Here is a 19,902-nt window from a genome sequence, read left to right on the forward strand (position 1 = left end):
GGGTTGAGGGCTCGAGCCCCTATCCATGTTGCACTGTCACATTGGTGTTTCTCTCTCCCTCTTTCTTCCTCTCCCTTGAAAAATCAATAAACTATTAAAAAAATAGAACATAAAATTTGTTTGACTGGTTTGTCTCTGCACTAATGTATTAAAACATGAAATGAGTCCATCAGACCCAGATGGTAAATAGTGATAACTATTCTTTCTGGACTACTGAGAGTTAAAGGGATAACAGTGATCTTGTTAGTTGCAAATTTAGTTACATGTTCTTTCCTGCCTCAGTGCTTTTGCACATGCTGTTTGCCATGCCCAGAATGCTTCTCCTCTTCTCTTTGTTCAGCTTAAACATCACATTCTCAGGAAAGTTAACCCTCCAGACTGAGTTAGGCATCTTTTTTAATAACTCCCAAAACACCCTGTATATCTTTGCAGTTCTGTGGACACTGTAATTAGTGAATTATTAATAACTAGAGGCCTGGCCTGCGGGATTGGGCCAAAACAGGCTCTCTAACATCCCCCGAGGGGTCCTGAATTGCAAGAGGGTGCAGGGGCCAGGGAGGAATGCAGGAGGCTGGCCAGCCAGGGAGGGACCACGGGAGGGCTCCAGGTTGTGTCCAGCCTGTCTTGCTCAGTCCTGATCAGCTGGACCCCAGCAGTATGCTAACCTACCTGTCGGAGCGTCTTCCCCTGGGTGGTCAGTGCACGTCATAGAGAGTGGTTGAGTGGTTTTAGTGTATCATTAGCAAATTACGCTCTGATTGGTTGACTGGCTGACTGGCTGACCGGACACTTAGCATATTAGGCTTTTATTATATAGGACTAGAGGCCTGGTGCATGAAATTCATGCACTAGGGGGGAGTTGTCCCTCAGCCAATCCTGCACCATCTCCAATCTGGGACCCCTCGGGGGATGTCCGACTGCTGGTTTAGGCCCAATCCTGCAGGCAGTTGGACATCCCTCTCACAATCCAGGACTGCTGGCTCCCAACCTCTTGCCTGCCTGCCTGCCTGATTGCCCTTAACAGCTTCTGTCTGCCAGCCTGATCACCCCCTAACCACTTCCCTGCCAGCCTGATCAATGCCTAACTGCTTCCCTGCTGGCCCGATTGCCCCCAACTGCCTTCCCCTGCAGGCCTGGTCCCCCCCAACTGCCCTCCTCTACAGGCCTGGTTGCCCCTAACTGCCCTCCCCTGCCGGCCTGGTTGCCCTTAACTGCACTCCCCTGCAGGCCTGGTCCCCCCCAACTGCCCTTCCTCCCCTGTAGGCCTGGTTGCCCCCAACTACACTCCCCTGCCAACTTGGTCACCCCCAACTGCCCTCCCCTGCCGGCCATCTTGTGACCACATGGGGGTGGCCATCTTGTGCGAGGGCATGATGGCCAATTTGCATATTACCTCTTTATTATGTAGGATTAGTTGCATAATGTCTGTCTTCCCACTAAACTATAAGCTCTTTGAGGTTAGTCACCTGCTCCCTTTGTTCTTATTGTGTTCCCAGTGGCTAGTGCAATACTAGGTACACTGTTGGGATGCAATGAAATTTGTTTGATTGACTAGTTTGTCTCAGTGTCAATGGATTAGGACCAAGTGGTGATGATTTATATGAAAGAGGTCCTTTTAGCAATGCTTTCTGTGGAGTACCCAACTGTGGTGATTACATAATTGGGCCTTCACAGTACCCAACGGTGAAGACATGGAAAAGGCTCCTTGCAATAGCCTAGGCTTCAGTGTAACCAATACAAACCAATGAAGCCCACAAATGAAAATCAAAGCAGTTGAGTGTGGAAAATTCATACACATGGAAACAGGAGTCAACTTTCAGTAATACACAAACTAGAGTGTGCAAATATAGCATATGCTGCTGACTCCTAAAACCAATAGATTTCAGAGGATGCCAAAACTTGTGATGTGTGTGTAAAATTTAAGGATCACCCTTGATAAGGTTAATCTTTGTGGTTAAGCCTCAGTTCTTCATCTGCATAATGGGACTGATAATACCGACTCCATAGGCTGGGCCTGAGGACATGAGAACACATAGAAAAAGTGCTTAGCAAAAAGTTCAGCTGTTAGTAGCACAAGGTAGATTGGGTTCAAGTTCTGGTCTGATAGTTGTTTCTGGCTATGTGAGTTATGTAGCCTCCCCAAAATCTCAGTTTCTTTCTTAGCGAGCGGTATCTACCTCATAGAGTAGGGGACAATAATGGCATCTACCTCATAGAGTAAATGCCAGAGTGTGTGTTTAAGATCTGTGTATTTGGCATATACTAAGCCCTCTTCCTCCTCCTCCTCTTGCTCCTCCTCCTCCTCCTCCTCTTCCTCCTACTACTACTACTATTACTAATTTTGAAACCAGGTCACAGAAAAGTAACCGAGTGAAGAGAGATTCCCTGGTAGGTGGAAGAGGGGAAAGAAATAGAACCATGAATACAGAAGATCGCCAAGAATATTTTCACAAAGATGTGCATTATTCTTGGTGATCATAATTGACCACTGGTCTCTTTAAGAGGCTCCTTTCTTGCCATCCTGGCACCATGTGGCTTGAGCTTTGTTGAAGTTTGTTCTTGGTTCCTCCCACTGGAAGGTGTCTAAAAGAGGGAAATACCAGACGTAAATTTTTTGTGTGGCATCAATAGTCTGGGTAAAAACAGAACTACCATGTGATCCAGCAACTCCGCTTCTGGTATTTATCTGAAGAAAACCAAAACTCTAACTTGAAAAGGTGTCTGCACTCATGTTCTTTGCGGCATTATTTACAATAGCCAAGATGTGGAAACTATCTAACTGTCCACTGATGAATGAATGGATAAAAAATGTGGCATACATGTACAATAAAATATTATTCAGCCATAAAAAATAAGGAGGTCATGCCCTTTGTAACAACATGGATGGGCCTTGAGAGCATTATGCTAAGTGAAATAAATCAGAAAAAGACAGATACAATATAATCTCACTGATATGTGACATTTAAAAACAAAACAAAACAACAACAACAAACTGAGCTCATACAGAGAACAGATAGGTGGTTGCCAGAGGTGGTGAATGGAGGTGGCAAAATGGGTGAAGAGAGTCGAAAGGCACAAACTTCCCGTTTATAAGATGAATAAACTCTGTGGATGGAATGTACAGCATGGTGACTATATAGTTAACAATACTGTATTGTATATTTGAAAGTTGCTAAGAGAGTAGATCTTAAAAGTTCTCATCATAAGAAAAAATATTGTAACTATGAGGTGACAGATGTTAACTAGACTTATTGTGGGAAACATTTCACAATATATACAAACTAGTAGCCCGTTTGCACGAAGATTCGTGCAATAGACCTTCATTCACCTGGCTGCCTGCACCAGTTTTCTGCCGGCACCAGGGACCCAGGCCTTGGCTGTGGCCACCGCCTTCTGCCTTTTTCAGGGTCGGGGCTTGGCCCCGGGCGGTGGCCTTGGGCTCGCCTCACCCAGCGTCCCTGCTACCGATCACAGGAGCCGACCCCCAGTGGTTTCCTGCAATTGGTGCAGGCTCCCCGCTGGTGCCCAAGGCCCGGAAAGCCTCGGCCCCTGGGACCCCCGGGAGCGGCGGGAGGGGCCGGGCCATGCCCCCCCAGGTGGCCAATCGACCCCGGGACCCCCGGGAGGGGCGGGAGGGGCGGGAGGGGCCCGGACACGCCCCCCGGGGTGCCTATCGCCCCAGGCACCCCCGGGAGCGGCGGCATGGGCCCGGCCACACCCCCCCGGGGTGCCGATCGCCCCAGGCACCCCCGGGAGTGGCGGCATGGGCCCGGCCACTTGGCATCGCCATCTTGAAGTTCTCAACGGCGGATATGCCACCCAGAGTCCCGCCCCCAGCCTCCTGCCGGCCCAATCGTGGGCATAGCGGAGGTGCGGTCAATTTGCATGTTTCTCTATTATAAGGTAAGATATCAAATCATTATGGTGTACACCTTGGGCAAATACAATGTTATATGTCAATTACATCTGGAAAAAAAAAAGAGTCTGGGTGTCTGGCTCTAAGGCCATTAGTATTTTTGAGCTGGACATGCAGAGCTAGAGGGAAGCTACTCTGAACCCTCTGGACTCCGTTGTCCATGGTTCTTTCATTTGGCAACTCAGGCTGTCATAATAATGAGAGCCCCTACTCTAGTTGTCCCAGTATTTTATTCTTCCTTAGCAACATAAACCCTGATGTTTAGCTGAATACCTTTGGCCTACTTGAGCTAAGACTATCCCCCTCCCCGCCCCCAGCCTTCTTTGTAGGTAGATGTGGTCATATGACTACGTTCTAGCCAATAGATAAAATTAAATGTGACTTCTGGGAAGTGTTCTTAAAAACAGAGGCATGCTCACCATAGCCGGTTTTGCTCAGTGGATAGAGCATTGGCCTGTGTGGACTGAAGGTCCCGGATTCGATTCCGGTCAAGGGCATGTACCTGGTTGCAGGTTCCCTGGCCCTGGTTTGGGTGAGTGCAGGAGGCAACCAATCGATGGGTCTCTCTCACACGATGTTTCTCTTTGTCTCTCCCTTTCCCTTCCACTCTCTCTAAAAATCAATGAAAAAATACCTTCAGGTGAGGATTAACAAAAACAACAACAGCAAAAAATAGAGGCATGCTCTTCTTTTACCCTATTCTGATGGCTAGACTTGAGCAGCCATCTCGGACCACGAGGCAGAAGCTGCTCATTAAGAATGACAGAGCGACACTAGAGGCCCCTAGGTTAGAAGGAACTACACTATACTGGGAAGGGAGTTTGGGGACAAAAGAGAGAAATAAGCTTCTAAATTGTTTGTCACTATAATTATCTTTGTCATGCATATTTACATCCTTATTGAGATGTAACTGACAAAACTGTAAGATATTTAAAGTGTTTGATATATGTGTACAGTGTGAATTGACTCCCCCATTGAGTTAATTAACACATCCATCACCTCACACATTTACCTTTTGTGTGTGTGTGTGTGTGTGTGTGATGTCATGCATATCTAAAATTTAAGGACTGACCTGGTAAGGGTAACTTCAGTGGGTGAACCTCTGCATAATGGGACTAATAATACCTCCTCCCGCCAATACCAAGTGTTACTGCAAGTGAGATTATACTGTATCTGTCTTTTTCTGACTTATTGCACTTAGAAACAGAACCCAGGGATTTTGGTGTCCCAGGCTTCTGAGCTCAGTAGTTTATTTGAAAAGAGTCAGACCTTAGATACAACTCACCTTTTTCTGTTGGTAGCTGTTGTCACAAGTGAAGCAAACATAAATCAAGGTATATTTACATTATAGAAGCCCCTTTCTCCAAAGCCCCATTCCAGATCTACCTTCTTCATGAGACCTTCCCTATCCATTAGGTCTATAGTGGGTCCCCGCTCTCTGAGTGCCTATAACACATCTCAGGCTTCGCTCTCAAATATGGTCCCCAAGTATCTGTTTGCTGTGTGTTTTTAATTAGACAGTAACCTCTCAGAGGGCAGGGTGTGCATCCAAAAGTCCCTCATAATGATGAGCATGTGCTGGGCACAGGAGATGCATCAAAGTGCTTGTTAAAATGAATGGGGAGCCCTAACCAGTTTGGCTCAGTGGATAGAGAGTCGGCCTGCGGACTGAAAGGTCCCAGGTTCGATTCTGGTCAAGGGCATGTACCTTGGTTGTGGGCACATCCCCAGTAGGGGGTGTACAGGAGGCAGCTGATCGATGTTTCTCTCATCCATGTTTCTAACTCTCTATCCCTCTTCCTTCCTCTCTGTAAAAAATCAATAAAATATATTTTTAAAAAAATGAATGGGGAGGTTTTATTCCTGTGGACAAGACAAGGCAAGCTTCCTCTGGATTATACAGAAACAGACTTATTTGAAATGGGCATTCCTAGCTCGTACTAAATATTCGAGGCCCTTAGGCCTCAATATGGGATATAAAGTATTCTTTTTCTTCTACTGAAATATCCCCTTGCAAATAGAAGTCCCACAGGACCAGAGGTATGGCTGAAACTGGACAGACCAGATGCTGGGATAGCTAGATTTATTTATAAGCCTGGACTCCAGGAAAGAAGAAACTTGTCAATTTCACTCTTTGCTTGGATCTAAAGATCGAGCCTGGCAAAGAGACGCTGTTTGGGACTAATAGTCCTCTGGAATTTCTAACCTTTTCTGGACTTGGGAGAAGAAAATGCATCAATTGAATGATGGCCATGGTTTCGACAGGCCCCGCATGCCAACCAGAGGGAAAGAAAATACTTGCTGAGCAAAGTAACTGGAAAGCAGTCGCTCATATTTTAAACTGAGCTACATGGTTGTAATCCAGACTAATGTAGACTTTTGGACCAGAGACTACTTGGAAGTAAGTAGTCTGGCTGGAAGGCAGCATGTGGTGTTATGGATGGAAAGGACTATTGCAATGCCTTTTCCCTGGGCAGTTGGTGCTGCCAGAGACTGGGGGCCATCTCAAGCATATTTACTTACTCCAACAGATTTCTCAATAATTCCAGCAACAGAAAGAAGTTGACCAGCCTGATGGGGGTGCATATAGCCAGGTGGTAGAGTCAGGACAAACCGTCAGGCTTCTGAGCCCAGCGGTAACATTTCCATCCCGCCGAGCCCTGGCTGGGTAAACACTTAGGTGGGCACACGGGAATTGATGTAAGTGCTGCATGAGGCGCAGTAGTACTGGACAAGTGTCATGAGGCCAGCTGGGCGGGTTCCCAGGATGCCAGGTTGCAAGGGCTGTTTCCAGGAAGGGCTGACCCTTGCTGTTTCCACGCTCTTTCCCTGGAGCTCAGTGGAGCTCAGCAGTCTCAGTTCCCTCGCAGGGCACTGGAGAAATCCCCAAGGAGCACACAGGGAATGTCTAATCCTATGGCTTTTAGTATGGGACATTGCAGTCCAGGCGGCGTGGCTCAGTGGTTGAGTGTGATCTATGAACCAGGAGGTCATGGTTCAATTCCCAGTCAGGGCACATGTCCGGGTTGCGGGCTCGATCCCCAGTGTGGGCATGCAGGAGGCAGCCAATCAATGATTCTCTCTCATCATTGATGTTTCTAACTCTCTCTCCCTCTCTCTTTATATATATATATATATATATATATATATATATATATATATATATATATAAAATTATTTTTTAAAAAATATATTTTGTTGATTTTTTACAGAGAGGAAGGGAGAGGGATAGAGAGTTAGAAACATCGATGAGAGAGAAACATCGATCAGCTGCCTCCTGCACACCTCCTACTGGGGATGTGCCCGCAACCAAGGTACATACTCTTGATTGGAATCGAACCTGGGACCTTTCAGTCCACAGGCTGACGCTCTATCCACTGAGCCAAACCGGTTAGGGCTATTTATTTATTTATTTTAAAAGATGGGCCATTGCAGTCATCGTATGGGAGAGGCAGAATTAGACTGAAAACTTGGGCTTGAATCTCGAATGTCTTTCACCAGCCAAATGAGGGCAGGTGAGTCACAATCTCATAGAGTATCCGTTTACTTCCAGTGAAGTTGAATCTATCTACTACTTGCCAGATGGTAATACTTCCAATGTAATAATTCTAAGGGCTTTATATACTCCATCTTTTTTAAAAACCCTGAAAACAAATCCTGAGGTGGATGGTATTTTTATCTTTTTACAGCGGGAAAATTGGATCCCAGACAAGTAAAGTGACTCATGCAAGGTTATACCACTAGGTGGCAGACCCAGGATTTGAACCCATCCTGTCTAGCTCCAGAGAGCAGGTCTGACCACCGCACTGTGTCCCAGCAGAGGAAGCTAGGCAGTTGTCTAGAGGTGTTCTTCATTTTTTTGTTTTGTTTGGAGAACTACAAGTACGCTGTTAGTGTCCCGGCATCAAGTCCAGGCCTTTTGGTCTGAGGGTGCTGGGGGGAGTTGAAGCCTTTTAAGCGGGGCGTGGTGCAGTCAGGCTTGCTCTCTGGAAGAATAACTGACTACAGGGTGGGAAGCTTGTTCATACAACCCAGGAGGGAAGTCGTAGGGGGCAGAGCTAACCTTTGTCAGGGCCTCGCAGGCCCAGACAAGGAGGAGGAGTTAAGCGTTGGTGCTGCTTCTAGTCTGGCCGGGAAAAGAATTTTTTTCTTGTGAAGTGGGTGGTCCATACCAACGGGAGCAAACTCTAAGGGTTGTGCCCCACACAAAAAGAGAAACCTGGCTCCCCTGGGTGAATGTACTGGTTTGGAGCTGGTGTGATGCTTGGCTATTTCCAAGATGGCTCTCCGGGGACCACCCTGGGCAGAACCTTCCAACATCCAACTGGACCCTTTGCTGCGCTGTCCTATCCAAGTGGGTCAGGCACCCAGGAGAGGTCTCCCCTCCCTCCTCTGACCCATCTCTGGGGTCTGTGCATCCACAGACTCCCTCTCCCCGACCAGGAGACCCGGCCCCTTTGACCCCCTCTCCCAGGGCTCCCAGGCCACAGAGAGGCTACCCCTTGGCCCTCCAGTTCAAGGCCGGGAGCCGGAATGCCTGGGGTTCCAATCCCAGATCCACCACAGGCCACTGGTGGGCCATTATTCCACACCCACAGGGCCCTCCCAGGAGGCAGATGCCGAGCAGGGCTTCACCTGGTCTCTTTGACACTTCTCCGGTCCTGGGACAACCGCTGTAGGACTTGGGTGTCACCTTCTGGAAGCTTCTTTGAAAGAAGTTAATGTGCCCACTCCCCACTCCCCACGCCAGTAACAGCCTACCCTGTAGGGGCCATCCAGTGACTTCCCAGTTCTTCCTGGTGTTGACACAGCGGGTAAGCAGATTTCTTGGCGCCTCTGCGCCCCAGTACCCTTATCAGAAAATTGGGGCTGGGAGACTTCCCCTGTCTATTTCACGGGGCTGTTGTGGCAACTCAAGCCCTGGTGCTGAAATCCCTACGTGCCTAAGGCATTGCTGTTAGCTGGGTGGGCGATCTGGCAGGGTAAGGCTGCTGCCGCTTTAGGCTTCCTCGGGCAGCAGGGCGGGCAGAAAGTTCCTCTGGATCCCAGTCTCTGCCAGAGCCCACCGAAGGGGACCAACTGTGTGTCTCTCCTCTGGGGGGGGTTGACCGCGAGCCGCCCCTCTATCTTCTCTCCCATTGGTTTTCACCTGCCAGAGGGGCGGCTGCTACGGGCCTCTCGGCCCGTCAATCAGGGCCACCGGGCTCCGCCCCGCCCCCCTCGGGGGTTTATAACGGGAATTCCCATGGCCCGGGCTCTGGCAACCAACCTGCTGCCGCCGGGACCGGCCCAGCCGAGCGACTGCCGCGCGCAGAGCACACGCTCGCGCCCCAGCTCCCTCCTTCGCGGTTCATGACCGCGCGCTCCGCCCGCAGCCTCCGCCAGTCCGCGCTGCACCTCCGCTGCCGGCCGCCCTCCGCCACCGCCAGGGCCCCCCGAGGGAAGGAAGGCAGCAAGGCAGGCGCGGCAGTGCGCCCGGCGGAGCCCGCGACCCCGGCCCGCAGCCCGCTGGCACCATGCTGCCCGCGCGCTGCGCCCGCCTGCTCACGCCCCACTTGCTGCTCGTGTTGGTGCAGTTGTCCCCGGCTCGCGGCCACCGCACCACCGGCCCCCGGGTAAGTGCGCCCCCAGTCGCGCGCCTACCTGCCGAGGGAGACCAAGGTCGCTCGCTCTCATCCTCGGGGGGGGGGGGGGCGGGAGTAGGGGGGAGGGGGAAAGAGGAAGGGAGGTGTCAGACCTTGTTCCCCCCCCAACCGCCCCAGTCTGCTGAGGGCTTCTTGGCGAAGTTGCTGAAATAAAAATTTCTCCCATTGTCTGCCCCCCACCCCCAATCCTTTCTTGCAGCAGCGACTCTGCCTAGCCCCGAAACCCGAACTGTCACTGACGGGTTTTCTTCACAGATCTCTCCTCCCAGGGCGTTCTGCTCTCGCTCCCCGCTCCCGTAGGGCTGCCTGTGGTCTCACGCTGCGCCCGCTCCCGCTCCCGGAGCGCTGGCCTTCTTGGCAGGCGGCGGGGGGCAGCTCTGCCTCCAGAGTTTTAGGTTACCCGAGAGCCACACAAGGACCTTGTGTTGTTTTAAAAAGCGATCGCTGCTCGTAAAACCCACAGCAGATAATTTTAATGCTCCCTCCTGCTGGCTACAGCCCTGGAGGAGGCTAGAGGTGGGGGGGCTGTGGCGAGGTGGTAGAAAGGAGGTGCGCAGCGTGCAAGGGTCTCTTCCCCCGGCTTGGGGCTGGGAGCTTGGACTCCTTGGTGAACCTTGGTCTGATTGGAGATTCTGAACGATGTAAAACGTGCCAATTCTGTGCACAGGACAGGCTGTGCAGGGCATTGTAAACTCTCCTGGAACCGACAGCATTGTGTTCATTTTTGGTCTGGATTATTGTCCTCCACCTCCACCCCCCAAATTGGCCTAATGAAGAATTCCACTGCCTTAAAAAGTACTTTTAAACCACCTCGTTGTTCATTTGACCAAACAATTGGCCAAATTGTATTTAGACAATCTCTGGCCAAGAATTAGCTTATGGCAGGCCAGTGGGCCTCTCCGGGTAGCTGCTGGCCTCCATTGACATCTTGGGAGTCCACGAAGTAGCTAGGACCTTTGTAAAAACAAGGTTGGCTCCTTAATCAATGTGTGCTTTCCTGGATATCCTTGGGCCTAGCTCGTTACCACCTGTTCAGATGGCAGGTTCTTTATTCGTAGCTCTTGCTATATGAGAATCGCCTTTATAGCTGTCGTGTGGAGAGCAAAAAGCCTTGCAAAGTTTGACGAGCTTTGACGACTGCCCAGATGCTGGCTGATTACATCCGAGCCCAGCTATCACTGTGAGATCAGATTTGCAGCCACTTAGGAAAGAAAAGTGTTTGTCCCCGTGTTGGGCCGGCCCTTGCTTTTATGACCAGATGTGCAACAGCAGCAGTTAAAGTGCCGCAGATTAGATCCAGGGCGTGTCATAAATCCTCGACAGCAGGCATTTCCAAAGCTGGGGCAAGTAAGGGCTCCGGGAGTGACTTTTATGGATGCAGTTGAGGATGCCTTTTAAATGAAGCTGCTTGGTTTGATATTAGGACCCGCAGCTCTTAAACTCTGAGGTCAGGAGAGCCATGGCGTTCCCTCCAATAATTAGGAACAGTCAAGAAAGAGATGCAGACCAGAGCACCCCGACTGAAATCTGGATGCCCGCCCACACGAGGGGCCTGGAGACAAATGGCGGGGGGCTTATTTGCTGCTGGGCATGTCTAGCGTCTTAAGCCATATGGCTCTCCTTCCCTGACTCCTGAAATTGGAGGAAGCAACTTTTAGGGGAAAGGCAGGGTATTGGTTAGGTTTCCCTCCAACTTCTTTAGTTTTTAGTTCCATAGAAGTGGTAGAACATAAATAGGAACGGTGAATAGGTTTGTGTGTGTCCCACCTGCATCTCCCCTCATGCGCCGCCGCCCCCCCCCCCGACATGTGTGTTTAGAAAGTACCCAGGGGAAGCTGCTGTCTTGAGCATGTGGTTACCTGAGTGCATTTATAGGCAACGACAAGGCTACCATTTATGAATGCTTGGGCTAGGTATTTCCAGGATCGCTTATGCTCATAAGAACATTTTGCACGTGAAACCCAGGGAGGCGACACGGCTTGCTTGAAACACTCATGGTGCATTTGCAGCTCTGGGAGCCGAAGCACAGTTTATGCGGATTTACAGGCTGTGTGCTTGCCACACCACCAAGCAGCTGCAGGGAGTGTTCCCCACACCAGGGCTGCCGTCACTGTTAAAGGAAGAGGTAGCTCAAGGAGAAAAGACTGGACCCAGATGCATCAGGCGAGTCTGTAAGAGAGGGTTAGTAATACTATTTTTGGATATTAAGGGTGCTGTCTTTGAGTTTCGACCTATTGCAAAGACCACACTTCTCTCATGTGGCTCCTTGGTGGCCTCTGAAGTGTGGCTCCGATGGCGAGTGGCAGTGTCATAGGAGGAGCAGAAACATCTGGCGTGTTGCAGTGTTCCCTCGGGCACCCCTCGGACTCTTCTGTTAATCTTTTGAGTGACAGAAGCTTAAGGATTGGCATCTTTTCCAGCTGGCTTTCTAGGAAACCGAGAGCATGCCCTTTTGGTTTAACTTTATCTGGCTCACTAATTGAGCTCCCCTGAGGCCTAGACCCCAATCCTTGCCCCCTCATTTGCTTCCTGCCTTCATAAAATTCCTGACATTTGTTTGACACTGGAAACCAGCAGCGATCAGGTATCAGATTGGAGGCTATTATGTAGGAAGCACCTGAGTTTTTGGTCTCTCAGCTCTGAGCAGCATGGATACCTGGGACATGGTTAGGATCCTTTTAATCACCAAGGAGGCAGCCATTTCTTTAATCCTGTACAATCTACTGAAAATGTTTTACAGGGAGGATGGGACTGGGGGCGGGTGGGTGGTGGCAGGCCTCTCCGAGGCCAATGGAGTCTGGCTGATGGTCAGGCCAAGCCAACTGCCTGTCTTTTCTAATCCCCTGTCTGCCCTTGAAAGCCGGGAGCTGAGTGAGGGCAGGAACTGTGCCCATCGTGTCTGTCGGTGTATCCCCAGAGCTCAGCACAAGGGGTTGACTTTGTAGGTGTTTGTGGAATGAACAAATAAATGCATGTTTCATCGTGACCTGTGGGTACCACGTTTTTGGTGGTGGAGGCAGGAAATAGATTTAAGAAGTTTGAGAAATATGAAAGAATGGGAAGGTCCAGAAGTCTGAGTAAGACATTTAAAAAAAAATAGTTTTAGGTCTATTCTTTATTTGTCCTGCCTCTTGTTGCTTACTTGGTTCATCCTGCAAAACCCAGCTCCAACGTCACTCTCTAGGAGCTTCCCTACTGGTTAGAATCATCACACTCACCTCCTAACAACTCCTATACCTGGTGCTCGTGTGTTCTGACCTTTGCTAATCCTTCTACAGTGAGCATCTTGAAATCGGGCCAGCATCTGCATCTTTTTAGCACTAACCGGCCCCTTCGGCACTTCATGCATGATCCTGTCTTGTTAAACGAACAAGCTCGAAAACCCTTGAGGGCAGAATAGAGATCGTATTGGTCACACTGCAAAGCATTCTGTAAATATTTACTGCAATGAATTGGACTGTGCAGTGATTTCCAAGCTGGACCCCCTGCTCTCATTTGAACCTGAAATTGGTTACGTACAAGTGATTGCTTTTCTCATTTTCAGGCCTTTGTTCTTTGTTTAAAAATAAGAGTGTGTGTTGGTTATGGAAGGTTTAGGGGAGGGGAGCAAGCAAACTTGGATGGGAAACAGGCATTAGCTCCACCCTAAACCTTTATTTTCTTTTTACCTTGCATTTGCCAAATGTGAAGCAGCTTCTAGACAGTTCCCTTCCTTTTGGCTCGCCTGCCTCATGTCAGGATCAGGGTTGGGTCCTTGTGTCTGCACAGATGTCTCTCTGATGACCTGTGTGCCTGACACGAAGCCTTCTTTTCCACACGGGGGATTTATCTGAGATGCTTCTCAGGAGTTAGGTCAAGAACTAGGTTTAAACATTTTGATAGATCTGACATGTGTAATTTAAAGAAACAAAATTGAGGAGGACAGGAGGAGGAAACAATCATCTCAGAAACTCTAGGAAATGCAATCAAATGGAAAACACTTTGATATTATCTCATTACCTCTGAAAATTGAACATGCACATTTCTATGGCCCAGCGATTCCACTCCTAGGTATGAATGCCCAAGAGAAACTCATGCCCACAATACCACGAGCCTGGACAGAATCCAAATGGTCATCAGTTGGCAGATGAATAAACTGTGATGTATTCACACAATGGAGAATTAAGCTCCGTGGCATGCAGACGAATACAGACGAATCTTGGTAATATGATATTAAGTAAAAGAAATGCACCGAAAGATGCAGCACAGCAGCTTTTATAAACTTATAAATAGCTGAAATGAAAGGATAACATCTTTAGGAATATATATAGCTGCAATAAAACTACATAAAAAAGGCAAGGTAATAGTGAGCTCAGGATTCAGAGGGAAGTAAGGGTGAGACAGGGAATAGATTGGGGGGACATGACCAGTTGGTTGGTGTAAGTACTTTATTTCTTTTCATGGTGGGGGTTGTGGTGGTGGTGAGTTTGAAGGTATTTGTTCATTAGTAAAGGTCTAATAGCTGATTAAATAAAAAACAAAAGTGGGCCCTCCATGTACCAATGTTGAGTGTGTCACGAACCAGAAATTATAATTAAATTCTTTGCACTTCAGGTCAAACAAAAATTCCCTAAATAGGAACCTCTTTCTTGCCTCTTGCTCCTTCCACCCGCTTTCCAGATGTGCTTGTGGCCCCACCTAAAACACCACCTTGGGGAGTGATTATTGGCTTTGTTTTAATTCTTGGCCAGTTAGATCCAGAGCAGGCCCAGGCCCTGGCATAAATGTCTACACCAGCTGGCCAAAGGGCTCATGTAAAGCTGAGCTGGCTGCGGGCAGTCTTCCCTCTCCCTTGCTCAGGGGAATCAGCCTGGACATCTGAGCGCCCAGCCCTGCAGAGTAGAAAAGTTCACTCGCTGAGGCCTGGGTCAGAAGCCTTATTTGCCAGTGGGGGTGGGGGAGGCGATTTCTGGTTTGATGCCCTGTCTTCATTCCGACCTCCTCCTCACCCCCCTTTGCAGAGGCTGGGGGAGGAGGCACGGCCCTGCTTAGCAGGTACAGGGCACCCTTTCTCTCCCAACCACATAGAGATCTATTGTTTAAGCAGCCAAGTTCCTGGCATCGCTGGTGGTGGAGGGGGATGTCCATGCGGAGGGCCCCCTCCTTCAGCGTTTGTCACTGCGGAGCTGTTTGGGAGAGGACAAGGGTTGAGTTGCGGATGGGAAATCGATCGGACCTGCTTGTGAGGCCTGCCAAACAGAGTTAGCATTGTACATACTGCACAAATCCTGAGTTACCCAGGAGGTAAGAGGATTGGATCTCCATGAACACTTCCAACAGCCCCGTGAAGACCCCAAAGCAACATTGGTCATTATCGCAATTAATTGGATTTCCCTTTGCAACTGACATCATTCTCAAATGAATGCCTAGGTCACAATTAATCTTACCTTTGGCAGACCGCTAAGCTTGATAGGTGAGGCGCTCTGTGCACTTCCCGGATGTTTCCTGGGTGGATTTCAGCCTCCTTTTATTGGAGCCCGCATGGGACAACCTCTACAGAGCAGAAAAGGCCACTCATCCCCTCCCACCACCAGGGAGGACCAGGAGTGAACCAGGTTCCAGGAGGCAATGTGCCAGGGGCTTTGAAACCTGACAGATAGTCTACAAATGTGAGTGGTAGGCCATCCCCCTTAAAAACCATCTTACACTCCATTGTCGATCTGATAACTATAACTACTTATCTATAAGGGCTCCCCCCCACCCCCCCAGTATTGACAGAGGAGAAAAACTATACCCACTTCCCAGAGTGATTTCTTTTTAGGAATAGATAAGCATCTCTAGAAACTGCTGGGAGTTTTAAATATTTGTGTGTGTGTGTGTGTGTGTGTGTGTGTGTGTGTGTGTGTGTGTGTGTATCTATTTGTCGTGCATCTGTTCTTGAAAAGTTCTGCAAAGCCTCTGGGGAGAGTACACAAAAGTAGATAGCAAGAGGGTGAGGTGGAGAGTGTTATGAAGGGACATGATCACTCCCGTCAGGTACACAGTGTCACTCACCTGCTGAGACGACTGCCACGAGACCTTTTTTGCCAGGATGGAAATGCTCTATATCTGCACGTGTGGCTATTGAAGGTTTAAATATGGTTAGTACGACGGAAGAACTGGAATTCTAATTTAATTGGATTTTAAGTAGTTTCAATTTAAATGTTAATAGCTCCCTGTGGCTAGTTGCTATCTCATTGGACAGGGTTGGTCTCTGACCAGCGTGCCCAGGCTTACTTCTCAACGAACATCCAATCCCCACGTGCCCCAGACTTCGGCTAAACCGAACCTTGCTGCACTTCCTGATCTTTCTTCCTTCCCCATCTCTGTCAAAATTCTGCCCTTCATGTGAAAGGCTCAACTGGCTCCACACAGCCCTCCCAGCCTCGCTGCAGGCAGATTCACCCTGTGCTCGCTTACTCCTAGAGCGCTGGGAGTCCCCGTCTGGTCTGCCCTGTAATCCAGCCCATCAAAGGTAGGAGGGTAGTGGGGCAGCCTCCGGGCACAGCCTTGGAGGCACACAGACCCAAAGTGTGTCTGGCTCTGCCACGGCGAGCCTGGGCGAGTAATTTAACCTTTTGGGTCCTTGGTTCTCCAATTTGTCCACTGGAGGTCATAGCATTTACGTTCCAGAGTGGTGGGAAGGACAAAGTGGGATGTCTTAGCTTCCCATTCCTATTCCCGTTGTAATAAATACCACAAACAACACACGTTAAAGGAGGGTTTTCAATGAACAGCGTTCAACAGGTTAAGTAATCAGCAGAGCTGAGCTCCTTTCTGGAAGCTTTAGGGGAAAATCTGTTTTCTTGCCTTTCCCAGTTTCTAGAAACTGCCTGCATTCCTGAGCTCACAGCCCCTTTCACCTTCAAAGCCCCAGAGCCAGCCCCTTCTTTCTCATGCTGCATCTCAGCGGTTTTGACTCTCCTTTCCTTATTTCAGGATGTTGTGATCCATTACATTGGGCCCAATGAGAGAGTCCAGACTGGTTTCCTATCTGAAGGTTAGCTACCTTAAGATTGGCAACCTTAATTCCTCCAAGTAACACAGCAGTATTAGGATTAGGACCTGGGGGGTCATTATTCTGCCCCCACCCCCCACTCATTAAGGGTCTAGTACAGTACCTGGCTCATAGAGGTGCTTGATAAATGGGGGGGGGGGCATTATTATGACCTGTGTCTATTAGTTTCTTTCCTTTTAGAGTGGGAGTCTCTTAATGGTGGAGTTGTTTAATTTTCTTTATAGACTCCGTCCTGCCCAAGAACAGGTGCTTAGTAAATGTTTATTGAATAATAGAATTTTCAATAAATGCAGATTGTTTCTTTCCTTGTAAAAAAATATTGAACAGTAAAAGAAGTAAAATGCAAGCCACAATATATAATTCCCGTTGTGAAAAAAGAAAGAAAGAAAGAAAAGTTGGTTGTTGTATAGAAAAATCGGATGTTCCATTCCTGAGATGTGTCTTAGTAATTATTCAAATAAATTTGTTTACAATGAGCATTGTTTAATCTTAGAGGAAAGTAATAAAGACTAAGACATGCATGGTTTTTTAAAAAAGCTCTACACCTGTCTCAGTCCAGCCTGACCCGCAGGTCGCCCTGGGATCGAGTCGACATAGTTGGCCTGTGTTCACATTGGGCTGATTTTTAGGGTTAGTAACGGTTAGTACCAGGCCTCCTACTCATTTTCAGGATACTTTGAACTCAGTCGGCTTTAAAGGAGAGTTTTCAATTTACCTCAGCAGGACATAATTGTAAAAAAATGTATTTATTGCTGCTCGTGGGAATATAAATTAGTATAATCACTTGGTAGAACTACAGTTGAAGCTGCACACATTCTTTGACTTTGTAATTCCGGTCCCATATATACACCTTAGGGAAATGCACTTAAATATATACCAAGAGCCCTGGCTGGTGTGGCCCAGTTAGTCGAGTGTTGTCTAGTGTGCCGAAAGATCACTAGTTCAATTCCTGGTCAGGGCACATACTCAAGGTTGTGGGTTCAATCCCCAGTTGGGGTGCATGTGGGAGGCAACTGATCAATGTTTCTCTCTCACATTGATGTTTTGTTCTTTCTCTCTCTCTCTTTCTCAATACAATCAATAAAAACATGTTAAAACATAAATATGTACCAAGAGACATGTTTAAGGACCTTCACAGCAGCATTTTTGATAGTAGTAAAAAAAAAATTAGAAACTGGCTAAATGCTAATCAACAGGAAACTAGAAATATATGTTATGGTATATTCACATAATGGAATATTACTCAGCACTCTAAATGACTAATCTAAAGCTATACTCATTATGAATAAATTTCATAATAAAAACTGGAATGCAAAAAGATAAATTGTAGAAGAAAATATACATTATGCTGCCATTTATATAAAGGTTGAAAGCATGCATAAACTATTGTTGAGGGGTGCATACATATGTAAAATTTGTGAGAAAATTAAGAGTTGTGAGGGCAGGAGGGAGAGAAACACATTGGTTGGCAATGTTTTATGTCTCTAAAGTGGGAGGTGTGTACATGGATTTTAAAATTCCTTTTTGTATGTATCCATAATATATCACAAAGTTTTCCATAAAAAATAAAAATGTATAGATGACAACAAAGTTTTAAGAGTAAATAATAAAAGTGATGCTTCTGGAAGGGGTCCTCTGCTCTGTGCTGCTCATTACGATTTTCCTTTCCCTGCAGAACATGAACAGGGACCTTTAGCCACACTTTGACCTTCACTGCAAGTGCTGGCCACCTCCCTCCTGCCCTCCCGAAGCCCTGAGGCCAGGCTTCCGCACCAGCTCAGGGCCAGGTGCACGTGAGGGTCCCTTTCCCACCTCTGCCTTATGGTGCTTGTGTTCCTCTCCGCTGCCCTGGCTTCTTCTGCTCTTCACACTGTCCTTGCTCTTTCTGGATGACAAGGGATGAGGTCGATTATTCTCTCAAATTTATTGGCCATTGGTTAGGGTTGGCAAATAAAAATACTGATGTAGGCTTGCCTAGATTATAAATTGGGTAAATTGGAATGTCATTTCATAATGTAAATTTTGAATAATCTAATGTAAAATAATGTAATTTGCATAAATTTGAATTTAGATAAGCAACAAATAATGTTTCAGTGTAAGTATGGTCCAAGTAAGAAATTATTAGTTATTATCTGAAATTATTTGTTATTTATGTGAAGTGTAAACTTAACTGGGTATCCTGTATCGTACCTGCCCATCCTACATTAGTCATTAGTTCTTGTTCTCTTGGGAATCATCTGGACAGATACTTTGCTAATTTTTAAAATAAGGTTGGTAGCTTTTCCCCCCTTACCTTACTGTCTGACATGGAAGAGTGCGTGTTTTTTAAAAATATTAAGGATATTTATCTGTTTTTCTGTCATGTTTGTCAAATGCCTTTCATTATGAAAAGACAATGGTTTTAATCTGCTAAAATTTATACCTTTATGTAGCTAATCTATTGTTGTGGTTTCTATCTTTGGTGTCAGGATGAAAAAGGTCTTTCTATTCTAAGATTATAGAAATTATAATAATTTGGACTCCTCTTAATCTTTGGGTCTTTTCATTTAAAAAAAGCCTTTTCTTTATTATGAAAACTTTCAAATATACACAAAAAGGAGGGAATAGTGTGATGAATCCCATGAACCTTCACCCATTGTCAACAATGAAAGACTCCAGGCCAATCTCATTTCTTCCACCCATGCCCCTCGTCCTCCACTTAGAGTACTTTGAAGCAAATCCAGACATTGTATTTTTTTCCCTTTTTATTGAATTCATCGGGGTCACGCTGGTTAACAAAATTATACAGGCTTCAGGTGCACAGCTCTACAGCACACCATCTATACACAGCAAGTCAAGTCTGCATCCATCAACCTTTATTCTCCCTATACCCTCCTCCACTTCCTTCCCAGACATTGTATTTTATCATCTGTAAATATTTCCATACATATCTCTAAAAGATGATGACTCACAAAAACTCTAACTATAATACTGTATCATAACCAAAGAATATTAACAATAATTCATTCCTTCATATAATATACTTCAATCAACATTCACATCACCCTGATTATCTCTCAAATATGCTTTTCTGTTCATTTGAATCAAGATCCAAATAAGGTCCACACTCACTTATCTGTATCTTTTTTGTGTGTGTGTGTGTTTTCAGCCCTAGCCACTTTTTAAAAAATCTTTACTATTTTTTTATTAAATCTTTATTGTTCAGATTATTATAGTTGTTCCTCTTTTCCCCCCCATACCTCCCCTCTACCCGGTTCCCAACCCACCCCATGCCCTTACCACCCCCCCACTGTCCTCATCCATAG

At 47.2% G+C, this 19,902-nt stretch overlaps 1 protein-coding gene across 4 annotated transcripts in view; it reads left to right on the top strand.

Moving 5' to 3' along the window:
- Positions 1-9,195: 9,195 nt before the first annotated feature.
- SMOC1 (SPARC related modular calcium binding 1) overlaps positions 9,196-19,902 on the top strand; it is a 137,386-nt gene continuing 126,679 nt past the window's right edge. For 3 of the 4 annotated variants that reach the window (XM_079768694.1, XM_079768695.1, XM_079768696.1), the window contains exon 1: positions 9,297-9,531. In XM_079768694.1, the coding sequence (XP_079624820.1) occupies positions 9,433-9,531 (99 nt within the window). In that variant the 5' untranslated portion in view covers positions 9,297-9,432. Of the gene's footprint in view, positions 9,532-19,902 lie in introns of all 4 variants that reach the window. The other variant, XM_079768697.1, reaches the window with a different exon arrangement.

This window comes from Cnephaeus nilssonii, assembly GCF_951640355.1.
Source record: "Cnephaeus nilssonii genome assembly, chromosome: 4".
Lineage (NCBI taxonomy): Eukaryota > Metazoa > Chordata > Mammalia > Chiroptera > Vespertilionidae > Cnephaeus > Cnephaeus nilssonii.